General features: G+C 39.2%; 1 protein-coding gene across 3 annotated transcripts in view; it reads right to left on the reverse strand.

The window, feature by feature from the left end:
- Positions 1-2699: 2699 nt before the first annotated feature.
- The window catches only part of VSTM4 (V-set and transmembrane domain containing 4), a 37973-nt gene continuing 21291 nt past the window's right edge, over positions 2700-19381 (reverse strand). The window contains exons 7-9 of one of the 3 annotated variants that reach the window (XR_009819185.1): positions 18598-18659; positions 14391-14464; positions 5143-5222 (exon numbers count right to left, since the gene is read on the reverse strand). Coding sequence is in view for 2 of the 3 variants with exons in the window: in XM_062001297.1 (XP_061857281.1) it covers positions 5097-5222; positions 18598-18659 (188 nt within the window). In the remaining variant the exon portion in view is untranslated. Of the gene's footprint in view, positions 5223-14390; positions 14522-18597; positions 18660-19381 lie in introns of those variants that run through there. The other 2 variants (XM_062001297.1, XM_062001298.1) reach the window with 2 other exon arrangements.

Consider the following 19381-nt stretch of genomic DNA (forward strand, 5'->3'; position numbering starts at 1 on the left):
GTATGATTTATGTAATATCTTGGTTCTATCTTGTACTCCTCCTTGGCCCTCCTAGTGTCAGGAGAGAACTGTTAGCAGTCAGGGGGGTTTCCTGCAGGCCTCCTCATTCCAGAGGATAATCCAAAAGGATCAAAGGCTAGTTTCTTATGGAAAGATGTGGGGCTATGGGTAGCTATGTACAGTAGGTGCCATGAACTGTGCCTAAGACCGCTCCAGCCCAGAACAGGAAGGCAAAAGCCTCCAAAGGTAATATTATCTTGTGAAGCTCTATTTACAGAGCCCTAATACACTGTTGTGTTCTCATTAACTTCCTTAAGGTAACACATTGCTGCAGACAAGATAGATAGCTCTTTAACATGGTGTAACAACTCAAATCCAAGAGGGAAAGAGATAAGTCATCCCTTTCCCCAAAGTTTTTCCCTAGCCAGGAGCATAACCCAAGTGAGCCTGCCTGGGTACTCTGTGCATTTGACCCTCTGCTCCCCTGGTATGAGATGCAGGAAAGTCCAAGTTATCAGGGAGACCTTGTCACAGCAGAGAGGGTTGCAATTACAGAGACTAGCTGTGTGATATACTTAAAAGGAAAACTTGAGCAGGATTTAGCTGAAGGCTTGAAAAGGGCTACCGGAGCATTGCTAACTGAGGTGGTCAAAGGCTGAAAAGCCTCTTGTGGGGTTTGCAAGTAATCATAGAATGGTAGGGTTGGAAGGGACTTTTAGAGATCATCTAGTCCAACCCCCCTGCAGAAGCAGGTCCATCTAGACCAGGTCACACAGAAACGTGTCCAGGTGGGTCTTGAAGACCTCAAAGGAAGGAGACTCCACACCCTCTTAGCAACCTTCTCTTCAGTAGTCTTGAAATACGGAGAAGGCTGTTAAGATTATGTCTACTGAGGAAAAGGCAAGAGGATATAGCCTATATGCCAGGAAACATTAATTATTAGGGCTGTGGAAAGAGATGATGAGGAGATTATGGAATTTTATCACTATACATCTCTGAGAGATTAGGCCAATCTCTACCAGATTAAGTCAGGCTGAGTTGGTCCAACCTTGAGATAGACTTGCTGACATCTGAAAAATCTGTTCTATCTCCATTTTCTGTTTGCTTTGTTGGGTTTTTGGTTGGGCTTTTTTGTGGGTTTGGTTGTGGTTTTTTTCCTGAGGGGAATAACACAGGCTTGGAGTCTTTTATTGATGTGAAGTCATTTGATCTGCCTTGCCTCCCAACCACAGTAGTAAAACAGAGTCAAACCAGGTGCTGGACTACTCTAGGCAGTCCTGCTCTGGTAGAGTGGTTGGACTAGATGGGTATATTTCCGATGAAATTTCATTTCATTTCTGTGAAATGGATATATTTCCGATCAGTTTTGGAAACTCAGAAGAGCAAATTTTATGCCGTGGAATTTAGGAACTTTATATTTTAGCCTGACAGGTTATATTGAAACCAAAAAGGATCTTTGCACTTTGATATCACTCACCAGATGTGGTTTGGAGAAACTCTCAAAAAGCACCATTTGACCTACAAGTCAAACAACAAATGAGACCTCGTCTAGTCTGAGTCCTGCTATGCCAGCAGAACTTGGCCAAACCCTGGCTAAGGACATAAGTTTGTTGATCTTCTTAATGTAGAGAACTGCACAGTTATGTTACAGTTATTCTAAAACAAATAATTTGCTTGTAATTACAGAGATAATGACATTCTGACCACACCTACCACTTAGAAAGTTATAATAAAGAGTAATAAAACACCTTTTCCTTGGGCTGCAGAATCAACCCCCACACAGCCTGTGACACTAATATGATTCACTCCTATTTGCTGATGGAGGATTCTAGCAATAAAATTTAATGTGGAGGAACAAGGTGCATTTAACCAAAGCTGTAAACATCTCTAATTCTATTTAAAGCTATAGGGTGCAGTACATTAACATTTAACAATCTGATATTAAATTGGTGTGAAGCTAATAGAGCTGTATTTGTTAAAATTTCAGCACTGGGCCATGCTTTACCAATGACAACAGAAGGAGTAACCAAAACAGTATGACTCAGCAGACTCCAACTGCTACTCAGTAAGTTATGAAGAGTAAGAGTAAGTTATTAAGCTCCTGTCATAAAAGAACAGCAGACCACATTCAGCTCTGCTGCTCTTCTGTTGGTCAGAGGAAGTTAGGCCAGGGACTCATTCAGTCTTGCAGCTCCTGTTAGAGGGAGATAAATCCAACTCTACATTTCTCTCGCTAAAGCACATTACACTCTGTGAAAATTTCTTCTCCATAGTCTTTCAAGTGAATTGCTTTGATACTTAAAGAGGTACAATTCATTGCAAGGTAAAGGATGATGTTTTAGTTTCTCCAGTAGTATAATCTGACATTATTAAATCTGTGATAGGAAATGTCTGCTAGGGAAGAGCAGTGTCCTCCTAGGTAGTATTTCCAGCCTCCTTTCACTCAGCTGGTCTGTTGCCTTTCAGAATTCTGCTGTCATCTGAAGTTGGTGACAAATGGAAAACATTTTAAAATCATACCATTTTCTTCAGAATGAAAAATTCAATTCTTGCCTAATGGTATTGTCTAAATGCTGAGTATGAGATGAACATGTACCTCAAATTGTTCTCCAGCAAATAATAAAGCCTACACAGACTGAGAGAACTTATCTCACCAAAAAAGGTCATTTATTTTGCTCAATTAAGTATTAGTGTGGGGAATTAGATATCAAACATAAACAATAATATATAGAATATTAATACACAAAGAACAGTATTCAATGAAATATTGGGCATAAACATACAGTAGAGGATTTTTCTGAACAATAGGCACAATGGCCAGCTGTATGTAAAAGGAATGCTTATATACCAAACTTTAGAAAGTTTTCACAACTAGTGAGCAACTCATCAATGTGTTAGGGTTTTATTTTTAAATGCAAGGGAATCACTAATGAGTTCTATACTTTTCTAAGGCCTTCCTTACAGCTGTCTGCATAAGACATATCCTCTGAATAGTCAGTCAAACTCTGGCTGTTCCAAAATTGATCCCTGATAATTCTTTAGCACCAATTTCTATTTGGTCAATGAGTTGATTGCTGCTGTCATTGGAAGTCCATCACTTCATCAGAGAACAAGGAAAGATATTGTGCTCTTTTGGTGGGTGCAATAATGGAAAGGTAAAACAAAGTTTTCTTGATAGCTCACAAATTCAAACAGTAAAAAAGCAAATAATTACTAGCAAACCATTGACAAAAGTTGGGCTTAGTTAGGAAAGAGCTTTTTTGATGACAGACTAGAGTTGGAATTAGTACTGTACCTAATGGCCAATCTGTGGCTTTTCTAAAACTATTTTTTTTTTTATACAAGAGATTTTCACCCAACACGAAAGCAGGTGACTGCATTTTAGATTTACACATCCTGGCTATACAGTAACATATTATTTATGCTGCCTAATCTCTACCCCCATTCAAAAAAGTTAAAAAGCTGTTTATACAGACTTGCTTATTCTGGTGAGATCCTCCAAAAGGCACGGATGTGCTCTCTCCCTTTGTCGTGAGCCCCCCTCCCTGCATGATAACTCCTGCCTTCCTCTCCTGCAGTAAAAGGAATATGGGTGTGAGTATACCTGCAATGGTTCTCAGCTGTGCTCTGAGCCCTTGTGATAAGTTGCTGTGTCACAAAAAACACCTGATCTGTAAAGGAGGAAGCAACTTGGATCACCTTGGTTAGGATTCCAAACCCAAGGCCTGCAAGTGTTACCCCAAAATTCACATTAAATACGGCTGAATGAGTGTCCCATCAAGGGGCTCCCTCCCAGACCTGGAGAGGACCTGGCACATGTGGAGTATCAGATCTCCATGGCCTGATGGTGAGCTAAAATCCCTGTGCTTGTACATCTCCATTAACTCTGCAGTTGCTCAAGAGCTAAAGCTTCCTAAGGGCTGAAACTCTGAGCTCTGGCAGAATTCGGGCATTGTAGATTGAAAACACCTGTCCAGCTGTCTTTCATGACTAAAATGCCCAGGATGCCACAGAATAGCCCATTTTTCCATGGATATGTGTCAAAGTAAAAAGAAGAATCCCCTCTCAGTTATCAAGAGGTAAAGAAAGACAGCTTTTGTGCTTTTGTATTAAGCTCATTTCCCTGTCTCCTGAGTCTTGGTCTTTCCAAAGAAGTAACTCCAAAGTAAGTGAGCAGGGCATTAATGGAGTCTGCTCCATATTAAAGGAGTAGCTGTGTGATTTTTTTTTTTCCCCTAGATCAGAAGCTCAGTAATGTAGACCACAGGAGGAAACTTTTGCTGGTTTGGGAGCAGCAATCTAAATCAAAGCCAAAATAAGTGTCCTGGTTTTGTCAAACTCACTCTCAAGTTTTTCCTATCTTATCAAGAATATCAAATCATGGAAAATGTTCCCAAGCTATAACTATCCTTAAATCATTGGGGTTTACCTGTGAATGTTTCCTTTGGATTACTTTTAAATGTTTAATTGCAAGCACTTAAGAACTTTACTAAAAGTAATGTAAGTTTTTAAAGCCAATGTCATTTAGAAAGGGAATTTGAAAATACAGAAACCAAAGCTTTTTATAACTATTTCTAGAAGGGGAAAAAGCAGAAAAAGTAATTTTAACTTTTCTTTTCCTATAGAAAAGAAGTCTTCTCTTTACTGAGTCAATATTTTTCCGATGGTAAAAACAGTATTAGATTGAAGAAATTCCTGATCAGTGGTCTTTGTCTTCAGGAACAGGCTGATGTGCATGGATCCTGCCACTAGTCCTTCTAAGGCTTGCTAAGATGTTGATGTTTGCAGATAGACTCATCACATTAGTATCCAAGACGGAATAAAGTTTAGTATTGGAAGTGCCCCAGGTGAAACTTCAGTCCATGTAAAACAGGGGAGCTTAACACCACAAACAGTGTCTCTGAGATGTCACTTGTAGACCAGCTGCTTTTTCTATGATTACTTTCAACTACATTTTGTTTAAAAGTCTCATAGAAAAATAGAAGTTCTTGAATGGAAATAAAAAAATAAGGACATTTATATGATTTTTATAAATAAACAGCACAGCAAGAATTAAATAGAACACAGACAAAGGACATTTATACAGGCGTGAACTTTTACAGCTTGTTCTCCTCAAAGAGTATCTGTGCATACACTGTCGTACTGGGAATGCCTTTGGCTTCCTGAATTGGCTTCATAAGTTCAAGTTCAGCGTATGTTAAATTCTCCTCTGTGATTTTTGGCTAGGAAACAGAACCAACAAATTACAGTTATAATGTCATTACTATTCAATGTAAATATTCTATACAATGGGCTATATTTCTTTCAAATATGCCAATTCTATGTTAATCAGTTTAGTCTGTACTAGAATTGTTTAACAGAAGACAAAATAAAAATAACATTAAAAATAAGAAACAGGAAATAGGATTTTCAGCTTCATTCCCACTTTCTCCTTGTTTTTCAAACACTGAACGTATTAATTTGATAACTCAAGTACTGAAAATTTGAAAGACGTATGTTAGCAAAATGTTCAGCCTCTTTAATCCTAAATTACCCAATTTAATTTTAGTTATTGCAGATTTCATAATATGAAATATATATGCCAGATTTCCTTCCCAGCTGTAAACCTTGGACCAGTTATGCCTCTAATCACAGCCACTCACAGTACCTCTTAACAGAATTAATTTCTTAACGGAATTTTAAAAACATGTAAAAATATGCAGAAGGCAGCAAAACCAGATAGAGTTGGGTTGCTGTCATTCCAATAGATTGCACCTCTTTTGCCAACTGATAGACGAGTTCAGAGTTTAAAACAAAGGCTGTACCACCAAAGCTGTCTGATGTTTTGCAGGGGCTGAGTTTTAGACTTAAGTCTAAGTTAAGACTGTAAAACCTAGTTAAGAGAGACATTATCAAGAAAATGTACTAAGCAAATTTCAAGTGGGTGACAGAAGACCTGCCTATTGCTACTGGGGACTTCATCCAGACTCAGAGTGGTGGCCTAGAGGAGGAAAGTCTTGTCTTGTTTTCCTTTGTGTATCTTGGCTCATCGATGTGTTGTTCGTATCAAATTCGTCTCACAAAATGTGGCAATAAGCAAAAGTGTTGCTATGGAATTTTAAATGAGGCCCTAGTACTGGAAATGGATTTCAGTTGATCTACAGAAGACTGAAGTCTGTGCTTCCTGAAGAAGGGTCAAGTACTAAGGCCTTGTGCAGAATTTGTTCTTTCACCTTCTTTGGGACTGTGTTCTACTCAAATACTACTCGTGTCCTTGACTCTAAGCTTTTAAAAAGGACAATTAAAACAACATAAAAACTGTTTCAGACATGTAAATTTTTGCAATTGCAAGACCATAGCTTACAGAAAAGTTTTCACCTCTCAGACCAAGAAAGGCTTTGACAGTTGGAAAGTGAAAACTGACTCAAGTTCAATAACTAAGATTTTCCATACAGTACTTAAATTGATTTAATGAAGAAATTGAAAATATTTTCCAACACTAAGAGTTTCTTTTATGTTTTATTTACTGCTATTAAATTATTTATTTCAGATTTAACATAAATTATTCCTGTTTACTTGAAATGTGTTTGAATAATTATTATATTGTTTTCTGGCTAAAAGGATAAGCATCTAATATCCTCTGAAATCTGACCCTGTGGTCCCCTATTTCCTGTCTTTTACACTGCTCTGGAGTCCTCTCATTTTGCCTTGACAATTGCTCACTCTCTGCATTTCAGCCTGTTTCCTTCTGGATGGATCAATTTACAATTTTCTAGCACTAACTTAATCTTATTCTTCTCTGCAGATCTGATACTGAAATACTTTGTGCAGCTGCTGCTGCAAGCGGTGTCACTGATGTCAGTTAATCTGTGCATGTAAGTAAAGGCCATTTGCAGGGCTAACCATCTGTAGGACTGTAATCTTTGCATTTGGTTATTCACATGGTCTTCCCTCCCTCCCACTCTTGCCTGGGTAGACCTATTTGGTCTCAGCTTCTGATCCGCATTCACTATCAAATACTCCACTGCTGGTTACACAGAAAAATTCCTGCTTTTGTTGAATTCTCTGGTGTAATTGGTATAAAAGGATTTAATGTGGACCCCAGACTGATCTTGCATGTAACAGAAATGACATTTATTTTCTTTGTTCATGTATTGGGACTGGACCGAAATGAACCACAATGCCTAGAAAGACATCTGTCCTGTCCTGGCTTTGGCTTAAAGGGTTAGAAAAATCTCTTGGTCAACCACTGTCATACTTAATTAATTTTTATATTCCCCTCTTCTTTCTAGCCTGAGAGTATTAACCTCAATTTCTGGGCATTTTTGTTGGTTTTGCCTTTTTATGATATGTCAAAGATTCCTTTAGAGATTTCAAAACTGTATGTGCCCATCTATTCAGTAAGTAGTACAGAGGCTAAATGCAGGGGTTGAGGCTGAACATTACAATAGCCCACAAATGTTGAAGATTTTATTGTCAGAGTATGATAGCATATCTAGTCTTTATTTGAAGGTATTGGGAGTTTTGCAGCCAATTTTAGTGGGTGTCACCTCCGATCATGCAGGCTGATACTGCATATGAAAAGCCTCCTAAAAAATGAATATGATAAAACTTTACAGACAGGATGACAGAGTAAAGCTCTACATTTCCTAAGACTGACCCACTGTGTCTTCTGAAGCAGAAATATTTTCATTGTACTGTAGAAATCAGTTGCTCAGGGCAAGCTAAATTTGTCTATGCTTTCCCCTTTGCTGTTTAATTGTATTTCATGTTGTGTTTCCATTTAGAAAATGCTGCGTGTTCTAAAATAGCCACCACAACGCCCAGCTCATGTAAATTTTAGAACTAAGATTTATGAAATCATATTGTCCAGGTGTTTTATTATATTATCTCAAAATTGCATTGTTTTCCAGTGTAGATTATCTCTTTATTCTTACTTTATTCTATTATGTTTGGATATGAAAAATAACACTAGATTCCCCAAAACAAGTCATTGGGCAGTAGTGGCTGATGTGTTGCTTTCATACATTTTTATGATGTTCCTATAGTAAACATAATTTAATAAAGCCAAAACACACTAAATAAATAATTGCATCTGGAAAAGCAATAAAACCAAATAAAATTAGTACTTTCATAAGTGGAAAAGGTACTTCAATTACTGCTACAAGCAACAGCACACCATAAAATGTGTAGAATAATTTCCCTTATGCATATTTCTAGTATGTAATAATTTTATTGAAAATATGAGGAAACACACAAGAGGTTCAAAATTGTGAAGGGTACACAGTTTTCAGCAAAGGATGTGCAATAACAGTGCATGGAAGCCAACACTACTTTAAAGCACCTATGGTATCCAGGGTTTTATTCCATACACTCTTCTGTACTTCATTTATCAACCACATGTTTAATCTAATTTTGCTGGATGGTTTGTCCAAAACCAATTTTTTTGAACAGGCAGGGAAAGAAAACTAATTCTACGATTTCATCTCTCATTTGGATTGGATATGTTTTGGCAGTGTAAACCTGGAAACCTGCCACCACCTCCTTCTTGCAACAGTAGTGTGACTTTAATAACTGATGTTATAGGTGGGACTGATACTAGGGCATAAGAAGAGACAATGAATGACTGGCCACTGACCTCTCTCTTTTCATCCTAGCTCTTCTCTTAGGAGGTCATTGGGTTTTCTATGGCTACAACAGCCTTTCCTGAAAAACTGCACCATTGCTCTAAAATAACGCCGACATTATTATTTCAAGCAGAATTCTATTCCAATGTGCCATTTCTAGATACAGTCTCTATCTTGTATGTCTATTTTCTCATCACTTTGCAGAGACATAAATTAGGAGGAGTCATCATTTTCCAGTGTATCTCCAGGCAAATGCAAAAGTATTCCTCTTCCAGATTTCTTCCACTTTAATTGTAGTTTATTCAGTCACAGAGCTTCTCAAGGGCAACCATTCAAAAGAGTTCGATTATAGGAACATTTTTCATAATAAACAACCTGAAAAGTCTATCATGGGAATACTTAAAAGAACTTAAATGTGTATATTCATAGTTTTGGTTTCATTAGGTTTGCCCAGTACATAAATGTGTTAGAAATAACCTAGAAGAGTTGGGTTTTTAATGAAAATTACTCTGATTTTTACATCATAATTACCAGGAATGTTAATTTTGTTTTTCATAGGCTTAGCTGGTTTGTTTCTCAGCAGCCTCAAGGATACATATTGTGTGCATTATCAGTCTCCAAGTTCTCTAAGTTTTAACTAAGACTACTTTTATTCAAATTTGTAATTAGGTATGAAGAAGCAGATAGTAACCTCATAAATTTAACTTATCTGGAAACACATCTGATGTCAACTTTGCACTTACAGACTGCCATAATCTCACTGTTCCCTGGCCACACTATCTACCATGAAGATGAAAAAATAAAGGTGAATTTAGAATTTAAAAAAATAAAAAACCAATTCCCCTGATTATAGTTTACGATCAAAAATAAGCAGAAAAGGGCTCACTTCCCTGTTCATCTCAATTTTAAATATTTTAGTGACTATTGCTATAAACATTTGCCTTGTTTGTGTGATCACAGGTAATGGAATTTTTGTTTAGGATATGATGCAGAATTACTTTAATGTGGGACCAGGGCAAGAAAATTATGTTTATAGATCAAATTTAATTTTCACCTTGGAGTTTTCTGGATTTCACAAGCATACGTCCTAAGTTCCAGTCAGAACTTCACAATATTTTTAGTAATTCCAATTTCTTGTGGTCACACTTGAAAAAGAAACCCCACCCTTACTGGCATGCCTTGCACTTGTGGGTGAATGGATTAGGTCAGCAAGGGTCACCTTGACAATTATGCATGTTTGCTGGTTTGATTGCCAATAAATGGCAAATTGCCATCTATGGTCTGGCTGCCTGGCTATGCCGTGCTGTTGGGTGCTCACTGTGGTGCCAAAAAGATGCTGTAGGAAATGCAAATGGAAAAGATATAGAATTAAGAGCTAGTGAAGTTTGTTTAATCCAGTCTACAAATCACACTTCTGTCTCTGTTACTCCACTACAAAAAGAGAGCAGCCCTGCCTCAGCACCATGAAGTAGCTCTTTCTTAGCAAGCACATGCTGAAACTACCATTTTTTTCTCTCTCTGTCTCTTGCAAAGGCCAAACTTGAATCTTTGGCATTTTTCCATTCATTTTTGAGAAACACCTGGTTTTGTAGTCACACTCACTAAAGAGGTCCACAGGAAAAATGCAGATACTGTCCAGATGGCAGAGCTTAGGTACATCCTGTGTCACCACCTGAGCACACTCAGTCAGAAAGTACCTAGAGAGAACTGTCAAGGCCAACTGCATGGGCTTTGGCCACAGAAACAGATTGCTGCTTCTCTCTGCATGAATGCCCAGATGGGAGGACACTGCATACTGTCATGCAGCTGAAGGAAAAGGGGCTAGCCCATCTTCTCCTCTGTATATCTCCTTTTCAGAAGCATCTCCATGTTGAAGCTCTGAGATGGGTGCCATATGGCTGCCAGCTTAGCCCTCATCAGAGGGCTAAGGCAAGAGGTGAAGGCAAGAGTGTGCTGAAACGAAGATTCAGCATGTTTCGTGGACAGGCTGCAACTCGTCTGGGCCAGAACAGGGGAAGACAGGACATGCTAGCAGTGAGGTTAGTGAAGATTTTGAAAAGCTAATTGTGAGAAAACTCACTGTAGCTTCAGAGAGAAAAGAGAGACTTTGACAAACTCATTTTTTAACATGGATTGGAAAACCATTCTCTCTTGAATGTGTGGTCTTTCTTGTGCTGAAATCAGTAGTGCTGCTCAGGGCCATAGATACACTTTATGCTCAAACTCTATGAACTTCAGTGGGATGCCTCTTTCATCAAAGTAGTCAGTTAGGAGCTGGAAATATTTTTCTTGGTTTTTTCCTCTTTAGAGCTTTGGGTGTTTACCAATGTCAGTGTCACAATTGCAGGCAAAAAAGCCAGAGATTCCTCTGGAAGAAAAGCGTCAAAAATTACTTCTGCAGATCTTTATGAAAATCTGAAGCTAGATCTGTGACATGAGTTATCCTCTAAAAATGCAACTGCTGGCCAGTAAAAGCATTGAAATATCAAAGAAACCATTGTCCTCTCAGTGCCAAATCGGAGGAATCATCAAATCATAGAATGGTAGGGTTGGAAAGGACCTTTAGATATCATCCAGTCCAACACCCCTGCCAAAGCAGGCCCATCTAGATCAGGTCACACAGGAACGTGTCCAGGCGGGTCTTGAAGACCTCCAGAGGACACTCCACACCCTCCCTGGGCAGCCTGTGCCAGGGCTCCCTCACCTCAACAGTGAAATAGTTTTTCCTTATGTTTAAATGGAACTTTTTATGTTCCAGCTTTATCCCATTACTCCTTGTCATGTCACTACATGCAACAGAAAAAAGGGATGCCCCAACCTCCTGACATCCACCATTTAGATATTTATAAGATACCCCCGCAATCTCCTCTTCTCTAGACTAAACAGCCCCACTTCCTGCAGCCTTTCCTCATAAGGAAGATGCTCCAGTGTCCTGATCATCTTGATGGCCCTGCACTAAACTTTCTCCAGAAGTTCCCTGCCCCTCTTGAGCTGGGGAGCCCAGAACTGAACACAAGACTCCAGATGAGGCCTCACCAGGGCAGAGTAGAGGGGGAGTAGAACCTCCCTCGACCTGCTGGCCACACTCTTCTTGATGCATCCCAGGATGCCATTGACCTTCTTGGCCACGAGGGCACATTGCTGGCTCACATTCAGTTTATTATCAATCAGGACTCCTAGGTCTCTCTCTGCAGAGCTGCTCTTCACCAGTTTGACCCCCAGCCTGTACTGGTGCATGGGATTGTTCCTCCCCAGGTGCAGGACTCTGCACTTGTCCTTGTTGAACCTCATGAGGTTCCTCTCTGCCCAACTCTCAAGCTGGTTGAGATTCACAGCCTTCTGGGAAATCAGCCAGTCCTCCCAGACCAGAAAATACAGGGAGTAGTGAGTATGACTTCTAGTGTCACTAAGAGTTAAAAAAAACCCAACAGGTTCTTTCCATTCAGATGCCTATTCTTTACTCCATAGAGTAAAAAATACTTCTCAGACTTCCTGGGAATAGTGTCTACAACAACTTGTGAAGCCCCTTTCAGCATTATATCTAAATTTTGCCATTGAACCCCACAGAATTTATGATAACAAAGTCAGGAAGTGCTGAGGCCTGAGCAACAGGCCTCAAACCAAAGTTGACCTCTAGATGAACCTCCCAACCAAACAGAAGTAGTAGCCGGTCATTAGTAAATATGCACGATCATTAGAGAAAGATATAGCTTAGATGGTTAGTGAAAGGTATAGCTAAAAATGTCTATGAGAATGCATTTATCACCTTGATCAGTTTCTGTGTGTATGGGGGCTGGTGTTGAAGGCTGAGAAACCAGATGTTCAGCCTTAGTTGGAAATATGTGAAGAAAAAACAAGATGAGGAAACTCCTTTGGTTCCTCCTGGAGCCTTGGCAAAGCTTCAGGTGGTATCTCAATGGAGAGTGAAACCAGATGTTCCATCGATTAACTTATGGAAGACTGTTTATTCAACAATATAAAATACTGGACCCTCTTGCAGAGACTTTGGAGACCTCACCTACGAGTGCATACACTGCGTAGGATGTCCCAAGTGCTGGGACGTTCTCTAAATCCTCGATGCAACCAGGGCTCCCTGGAGACTGCGGATCTGGATGATGGTAAAAGTATTAGGGTAATTAGTGATGTATCTTTCTTAATCACTGTCACTATTCTCCTGTAGTAATGATTAGTAATGCATTACCTTGCTTATGCTCTTTGCTGCTTAGAAATAAGAGTGTCATAAGCTTATTGTTCTAACTGAATGCTTTATCTTATTTTCTGTAACATTTTAAAGTAGACAGTAAAATTAATTTTTCCATTGCTGTCTGTGTCCTTTCTGCCACCACCCATCATTTGGCAAAACAGTGACAGAAGATTATTTACTAAGTCCCATTGAATGATTTTATTTTAAAGAAAGGAAAATCACAAAAATGTAGGGCAGGTATTGACTCTAAGGGTAAGACAATCTATCTTTCTTTATTAATAGAATTAAATATACCTGGCAGAGACTTGTCCAGCCTGTTTTAACAGCTTTTAAGGAAGAGCATCCTCACCTGTGTTAATGCTTTACTCTTTTTACAGCTGCAGAGATATTCCTGGATTCTACACCAGTGTTGCTAGAAATTAGTCTGATTTTTTCTTCTTTCTTTACCTCTTTCTTCTTAGAGGTAAAGACAGCAACCTGTGATCTAAATGGCAAAACAAGTATAACCCTGTAGTTTTGAATATGTTGTGTTCTGAGTGTCACTCTAAATTAACATAATTTACATAGTCGAGCTGACTTTGGCCTCTTCAAAAACTTGCTTGGAGGGATCTCATGGGATAAGATCCTAGATGGTAGAGGTGCCCAAGAGAGCTGGTCAACCTTCACACGTCATTTCCTCCAACCCCTGGGTCACTGTGTCCCCACATGCAGAAAAGCAGGAAAGGAGGCAGGAGGCCTCAATAGATGAGCAAAGATCTGCTGGGACAACTCAGAGAGAAAGCAGACATCTATGAGAGGTGGAAAAAGGGCCTGGTTTCTTTGAAATAGAAACATTGCCAGAACATGCAGGGGTGAAATCAGGAAGACCTTTTTATAATTAAACCTGGCCAGGCGAGGTGTCTGAGGACTGGAGAAAGGCCAATGTCACACCAGTCTTCAGAAATAGCAAGAAGGATGACCCAGGAAACTACAGGCCGGTCAGCCTCACTCCATCCCTGGAAAGGTGATGGAACAACTCATCCTGAATGTTATCACTAAACACATGAAGAAGATGATGGGTATCAGGGGGGAGTCAACATGGATTCACAAAGGGGAAGTCCTGTTTCACCAACCTGATAGAGGGTGGCATAGCTTTTAATTTAAAATCATCCAGGAGAAAGGAAGACTTGATTGTTCCCAGATCCAGAATCCACAAATTATTGAATAGATGTATTTCACTTTCTTTTTTCTTTCTCAAGGAAAGGGCCAATGGTATCTACAGATTAACCTACAGGTTAAGACTAATGAGAAACCCTACCACCAGTTGTGCAGAAAGCTGACTAGCCAGCCTTTCCTAGCTAACTGGATGTACGTGGTGTAAGACTGGTTTGAATGATGTAGTGTTTAATTGTAAGATGAAAAAGAAGACATGGAAAAAAAAATCATTTGTCCATCAAGTACAATATCACAAAGTGTAAAATTGCTCCCAAACTGCTGAGAGGCTGAAGCTGCAGGACAGCAGGCTAGAGCACAGCTTAGAAGGCACAAAGTTCCCAGCAATTAATAACCAATAGCAGCTCTTTACATTTCACATCTCTTACGTAGTAATCAGACTGCAGATAATTCACTCACGGATCTAGACTCCTTTCCCAAAAGGTCTCTGAGGTCATTGGTTCTGAAATACAGTAGACCTGGTTATTTTGCTGAACAATAGGAAATGCACTCCTGAAGCCTAAAAGACAAAAGTATCTTTCAGGTGAAGGAAACAAGCTTCTGAGCAGCTTTAGGAGCTCTTGTCATCATTGCTTGATTCAGAGGTATACAGTGATGTAGAACAGCGAGCTAAATGTGTGATGCTGAAAGCTTGATTTTGCTGAGTATGTGCAGATGATGAAACCAAGTTACAGCCTTCTCAGTTCCACAGGTGTCAAATCTATGTCAGATTCCTGCTCAAAACAATACCCTTCTGCTTAATGGATGTGGCAGGAGTGAATACTTGCAAATTCTAGGCTTTCAGACATACTACTCATTACAGAGTAAGCACTTTCAGTGCAGGGACTGTCCTGACCTGCACTGGCCGGCACTCAGCACATTGTCAGCACTTAGCCTATGACAATAAATAAGGGTGGGATATTCAAAGCTGCAGAAAGACACCTGAGCTTCCCATTTCTGTTACGTCTGTAAAACCTAGGAATCCTGATCTCTGAGCTGGTTTTGCAAATCTCAGCGTAAAATCCACAAGTGGTGCCTGAAAAAGGCAGGCAGCCAGAATGAGTGCCAAAGGTTATGCTTTCACTTAAAGTTTATGAAACAACTTCCAGAAATTTCCCTCAGTCTTAGATAACTGTAATCCCTTCCTGTTCTCAAGTAGCTTTTACATTATCATCATCATCAAAAGAAAATCCCAGCAATCATGTAGTGCTGGGCCACTGGTGGATCCAATGCACACTGAGATAAACAATGTTGTCTACACTGTATAAGCTGAAGGATGCTGCTCTTAAATAGCTCAGCTATAATATCTGAAAGCTCTCTGCTTCAGAAGCCACACAGGCCCACTGTATATTCTATGCTGGGGAACAAGAGAAGACAGATACACTCCAGTTAAAGAGGTCATTCAAGAAGTTAGTGTAGGAACAGCAGAAGTCTCATGTACTGTATGCTTTACATGTACAATGTGTTTAAAGAACTAAGCCCAAGGGGATAACTTCTAATGCAGGATATATTTACCTGATTTCAAAGTGGCATGATTATATGACTTAGAAGAGGCCGTATAAGTTAGCAGCAGAATGAGTAAGGGTCCCCGTAGCCTGCCTTATCTTTGCGAGTATTCCACTCTCCCACTTAAAATTTCATATAAAAATGATGAAGTTAACAAAAAAATTTTGCATAAGTAAAGATTGCCCAATTTGGTCTAAGCTGAAGTCATGCCCTCTCCATTGGCTCTAGTGAATCACACAGGAGCTCCTAAGCTTGGTGGTGCAAACCACGAAAATACACTGAAACCTATTCATTTAGATGTTGTTCTATAACTGACACTCTTGGGCTATGACAGCTAATCTCTAGGAGGCAATGAAAGGCTTACCAGAAAATTTGGTTGAGGAAGTATAAGATTTATCTCTACCGACTCAAAGGGCTAAGTACTTAAGGCTACAGCAGAGCAGTCCTTAGAGAGCAGAATTCATGGGCTCCCAGAATTTTCTTCTTCTTAATGACTCTCTCTGCTTCTTGCACACTATAAAAAACATCCCTTTTTTGCATTTCAGCATTTCTATTTCCTTTGATCTGTACACATTTCTCATTGATGCTAATAGAGAATGACACTGATGGGGAATATTTTTGCAACACGGGGACCATAGAATTGTTATTCTGGCTAAAGCAAAAGCAATATGACTTAAGCAGGGTTTTTAAAAGGCTTTACTCAAGGCTGTGCAATTGAACATGTTATTAGGTTTTCTCCCTTTTTTTTTTAATTTTCATTGAGATTATGTCCATATTTTATCCAGGTTATTGTATTCTTGTAAAATTATACTGCAACCCACTCTAGTACGTTAACAGCAAAAGAAATTCTCTAGCTTATTATAAACATCTTTCAAGAAACCAGAAGCACATGTCCTCTGGAAATAATTTTGCTGGTATTTACTTTATTACAAAAAATTTCCCCAAACACTGGAATTATTTTGCAATGTTCCCTTAAACTCTAGCTTGTTTGATTAAGTTTTCTAGAATATTCTCCTGGTGATTCAGTGTGGCACCTTCCTTAGGTTGCCAAGGGAAGCTGCAGAAGGAGTCCAGCTACTCAGCAGTTTGAGTCTGCCTTTGCAGTGATGAATACCTAGTAACTATGTGCCACCAGTGACAGAAAACTCAGTGCAGACATCAGCTGTGCAATAATTACAGTTGGAAAGAAAAAAAGAATATTCTGCATTATTTTATTCTGCAGAGATGGGGCAGGATGCTGTTAATATTTTTTTTTGCCCCAAAGCAGACTGAAACTTCAAAATCTGAGAATCATTTGAGAATTAAAAAATTGGGAGGCAAGCTCACTGATAATCAATAGTGTTTTGTTTATATGAATTTGATATGTCTTTTTCTCTGTAATTATTACTACTTTGTATCTTTGTTGAAACTTTTACTGTAATTAGTTTCATTTCTTCACTGAAAAAAAATCATTTAAAAGCAGAAAAACTGTTGGTTTTTTTTCCTGAGATGACTAAAGCATAGATGTTAACACTAGTGAAGATAAAGCTGATTTCATTGTTTGAAAATGCTTTGTTCTTACTCACCTCCAAAGAGTTTGAACCTTGACTGAGGTTGCACAGCCAGAAGAGAAGAGCCAACAGCTATTTGTGGCCCATATCCTTGGATCTATTCCAGAAAGAAAAAGCATCTGGAAACAGATTTACCTCAAGTTCAGCATGTCTTGATATGCTCTATTGACCTACAGGAAGAGTCTGAGTGCTTAACTGATGAGAGTTTTTCCTAGGAGGCCTGAACACTAACTGATTTCTGATGTAGGCATGTGCTTGGGCACAGTGATGAGCTCAGTGTGCACGCACCAAAGGGTGGCTGTCATCCCCTGATGTCAAGTACTCTCATCTGTCTTTGTCCTCTGAGCATAGCTTTGGCCTGACACAATTACCTATATACATATAAGGATTTTTTTCTCATGGACTTTTAAAACTCTACCTCTTCCTGTACTGAAACCTTACTCATATGACCAAAGCCTGGCCAAGGTGCAATCCCTGTAGACTCAAGAGAGAAGTGAGGTCCATACCCAAAGCAGCAATATCACTACATTCTAGCTGAGCTGTTCTGAAGTCACCTGGCATTACACCCAGGTAGCCTGGGTTGTACTTTGACCATGTTTAAAAAGGCAGAGGTTATTTACTTACAATTAGTGGGAAGGTTCCCAATTCTAACCCTCATCTGAAAGTGAAGCAATCACGGAAGCATTCAGGTTATCCACATGGCCTAACTTTAGGTGCCCACTGTCACCTAAGGTAGGGAGTTAGTCACTCTGGGTTGTCTCTATTGCCAGGGAAGGGAGCAAGTATCCCTTAAAGGCAATTCAAGGAATCTAGTCTGAATTAGTAGCAACATCAAGCTCCTTCTTTAACTCATTTCTCTTTCTATTGACTATATAGGGTAGGCTTCCAGAGAGCACAGTCTCTGTATAGGAAGATGGTTTAGTTTGGTTGGTATAAACAGTTGGTATAAAACTGTCTCTATTACCTCTGGATGTCTTTTCCAGGTACTACTTTGTTACTAAAGCAGAGGAATATCTCTCCATCTCTTATCTGGCATATATCTGCAGAGATTTTTTTCAAACAAAAATCTCATATCCAACAGAAACTGTCATATGAGAGAGTTTTTTCCTTAATATGAGCTATATACATACATATTATTCCTACAATTCAGTCCTTCCTGACTTACACCACTGTAGGGCAGAATCAGACTCCTCATTTCTGACTTGAAAAGTGTGACTGTATGGTTGTGATTCTGCCAGTAACGTATTACTTCCAATGCAGGAGCATGTGAGAATCAATAGCAGGTTTCATTCAAGAACAGGCTAAATTTGTAAACACGACTGCTAGAGAGCTGGAAAACGTAATTCAGTGTAACCTAACGCTCAAAATGAAAACAGCCAAGAAAATTTGTTACTTGAAAAAGTATTACTTTTTAAAAAAATAGAGCTGTACATTTTTTAAGCCAATTTATAGTTTCTGAACCTAGAGTTCTGGCAACATTACAGCAATTGTTTTGAGAAAGAAGAATATGGAGAAAATAATGTCACAGAAAATTACTTACCGGGTTCAGTTTCCTTTGAGGTTTCAAGAGCTTGGGCTTAGGAAGATTATTGGCTATTGGAGCTATGGAGATAAATATTTAGATATCATTTTCATCATTGTCATCATTCACTGTTATTTTTAGTACATGCATTAGCAATTTATAAATTACAAATTCACAATGGATTAGGAGCAAATACATATACTTATACTAGAATTTAATTATTTCACATAACATACTTTACAATGAAGCATTGGGCTTGTGAATTATAAAGATTTATAAGATTAAAGGATCTTATGTGCAAAACATGCTGTTTATGTGCAGAAGGCAGAGCAAATATAACCCTTCAGAACCAGTCACTTGTGATCTAATCCACAGTAAACCTTCAGGTCCTTTCCCTCCTCTCCCAGTGGCTCTGCACTGACAGTAGTGCTCAAAGAGTTTGTGAGACTGATCTCAGAAGCAATACAAAATCCTCTTTGAAAGTGAGGTCCCCAAGAGCTTGATTTTTACCTGCTCAGCTTGCTTGACTTCTGAAGTGCACCTGCAATTTAAAGAGTGCAATGTGCTGGTTTCCCTCAGTCTACCCCCAACATGAAATTTCATCTTGCCTAATGTTAATCTCTGAGTAGAATGAATACTGCTACAAAGCTTCCTTTCCCTCTGATTGGAAGGAGCCAAGATCTCTAGCTTGGATTCAGTGACTAGTAGTTCAATAGCTAAAGCTGCAGGGAAGTGAGAGCCAGCTCCCAGCAAGCAGGCACGGGACGTTTCTTCTCCGCTGATGGCAGCAAGCACAGATCAC

Source organism: Colius striatus, chromosome 8, assembly GCF_028858725.1.
Source record: "Colius striatus isolate bColStr4 chromosome 8, bColStr4.1.hap1, whole genome shotgun sequence".
Taxonomy (NCBI): domain Eukaryota; kingdom Metazoa; phylum Chordata; class Aves; order Coliiformes; family Coliidae; genus Colius; species Colius striatus.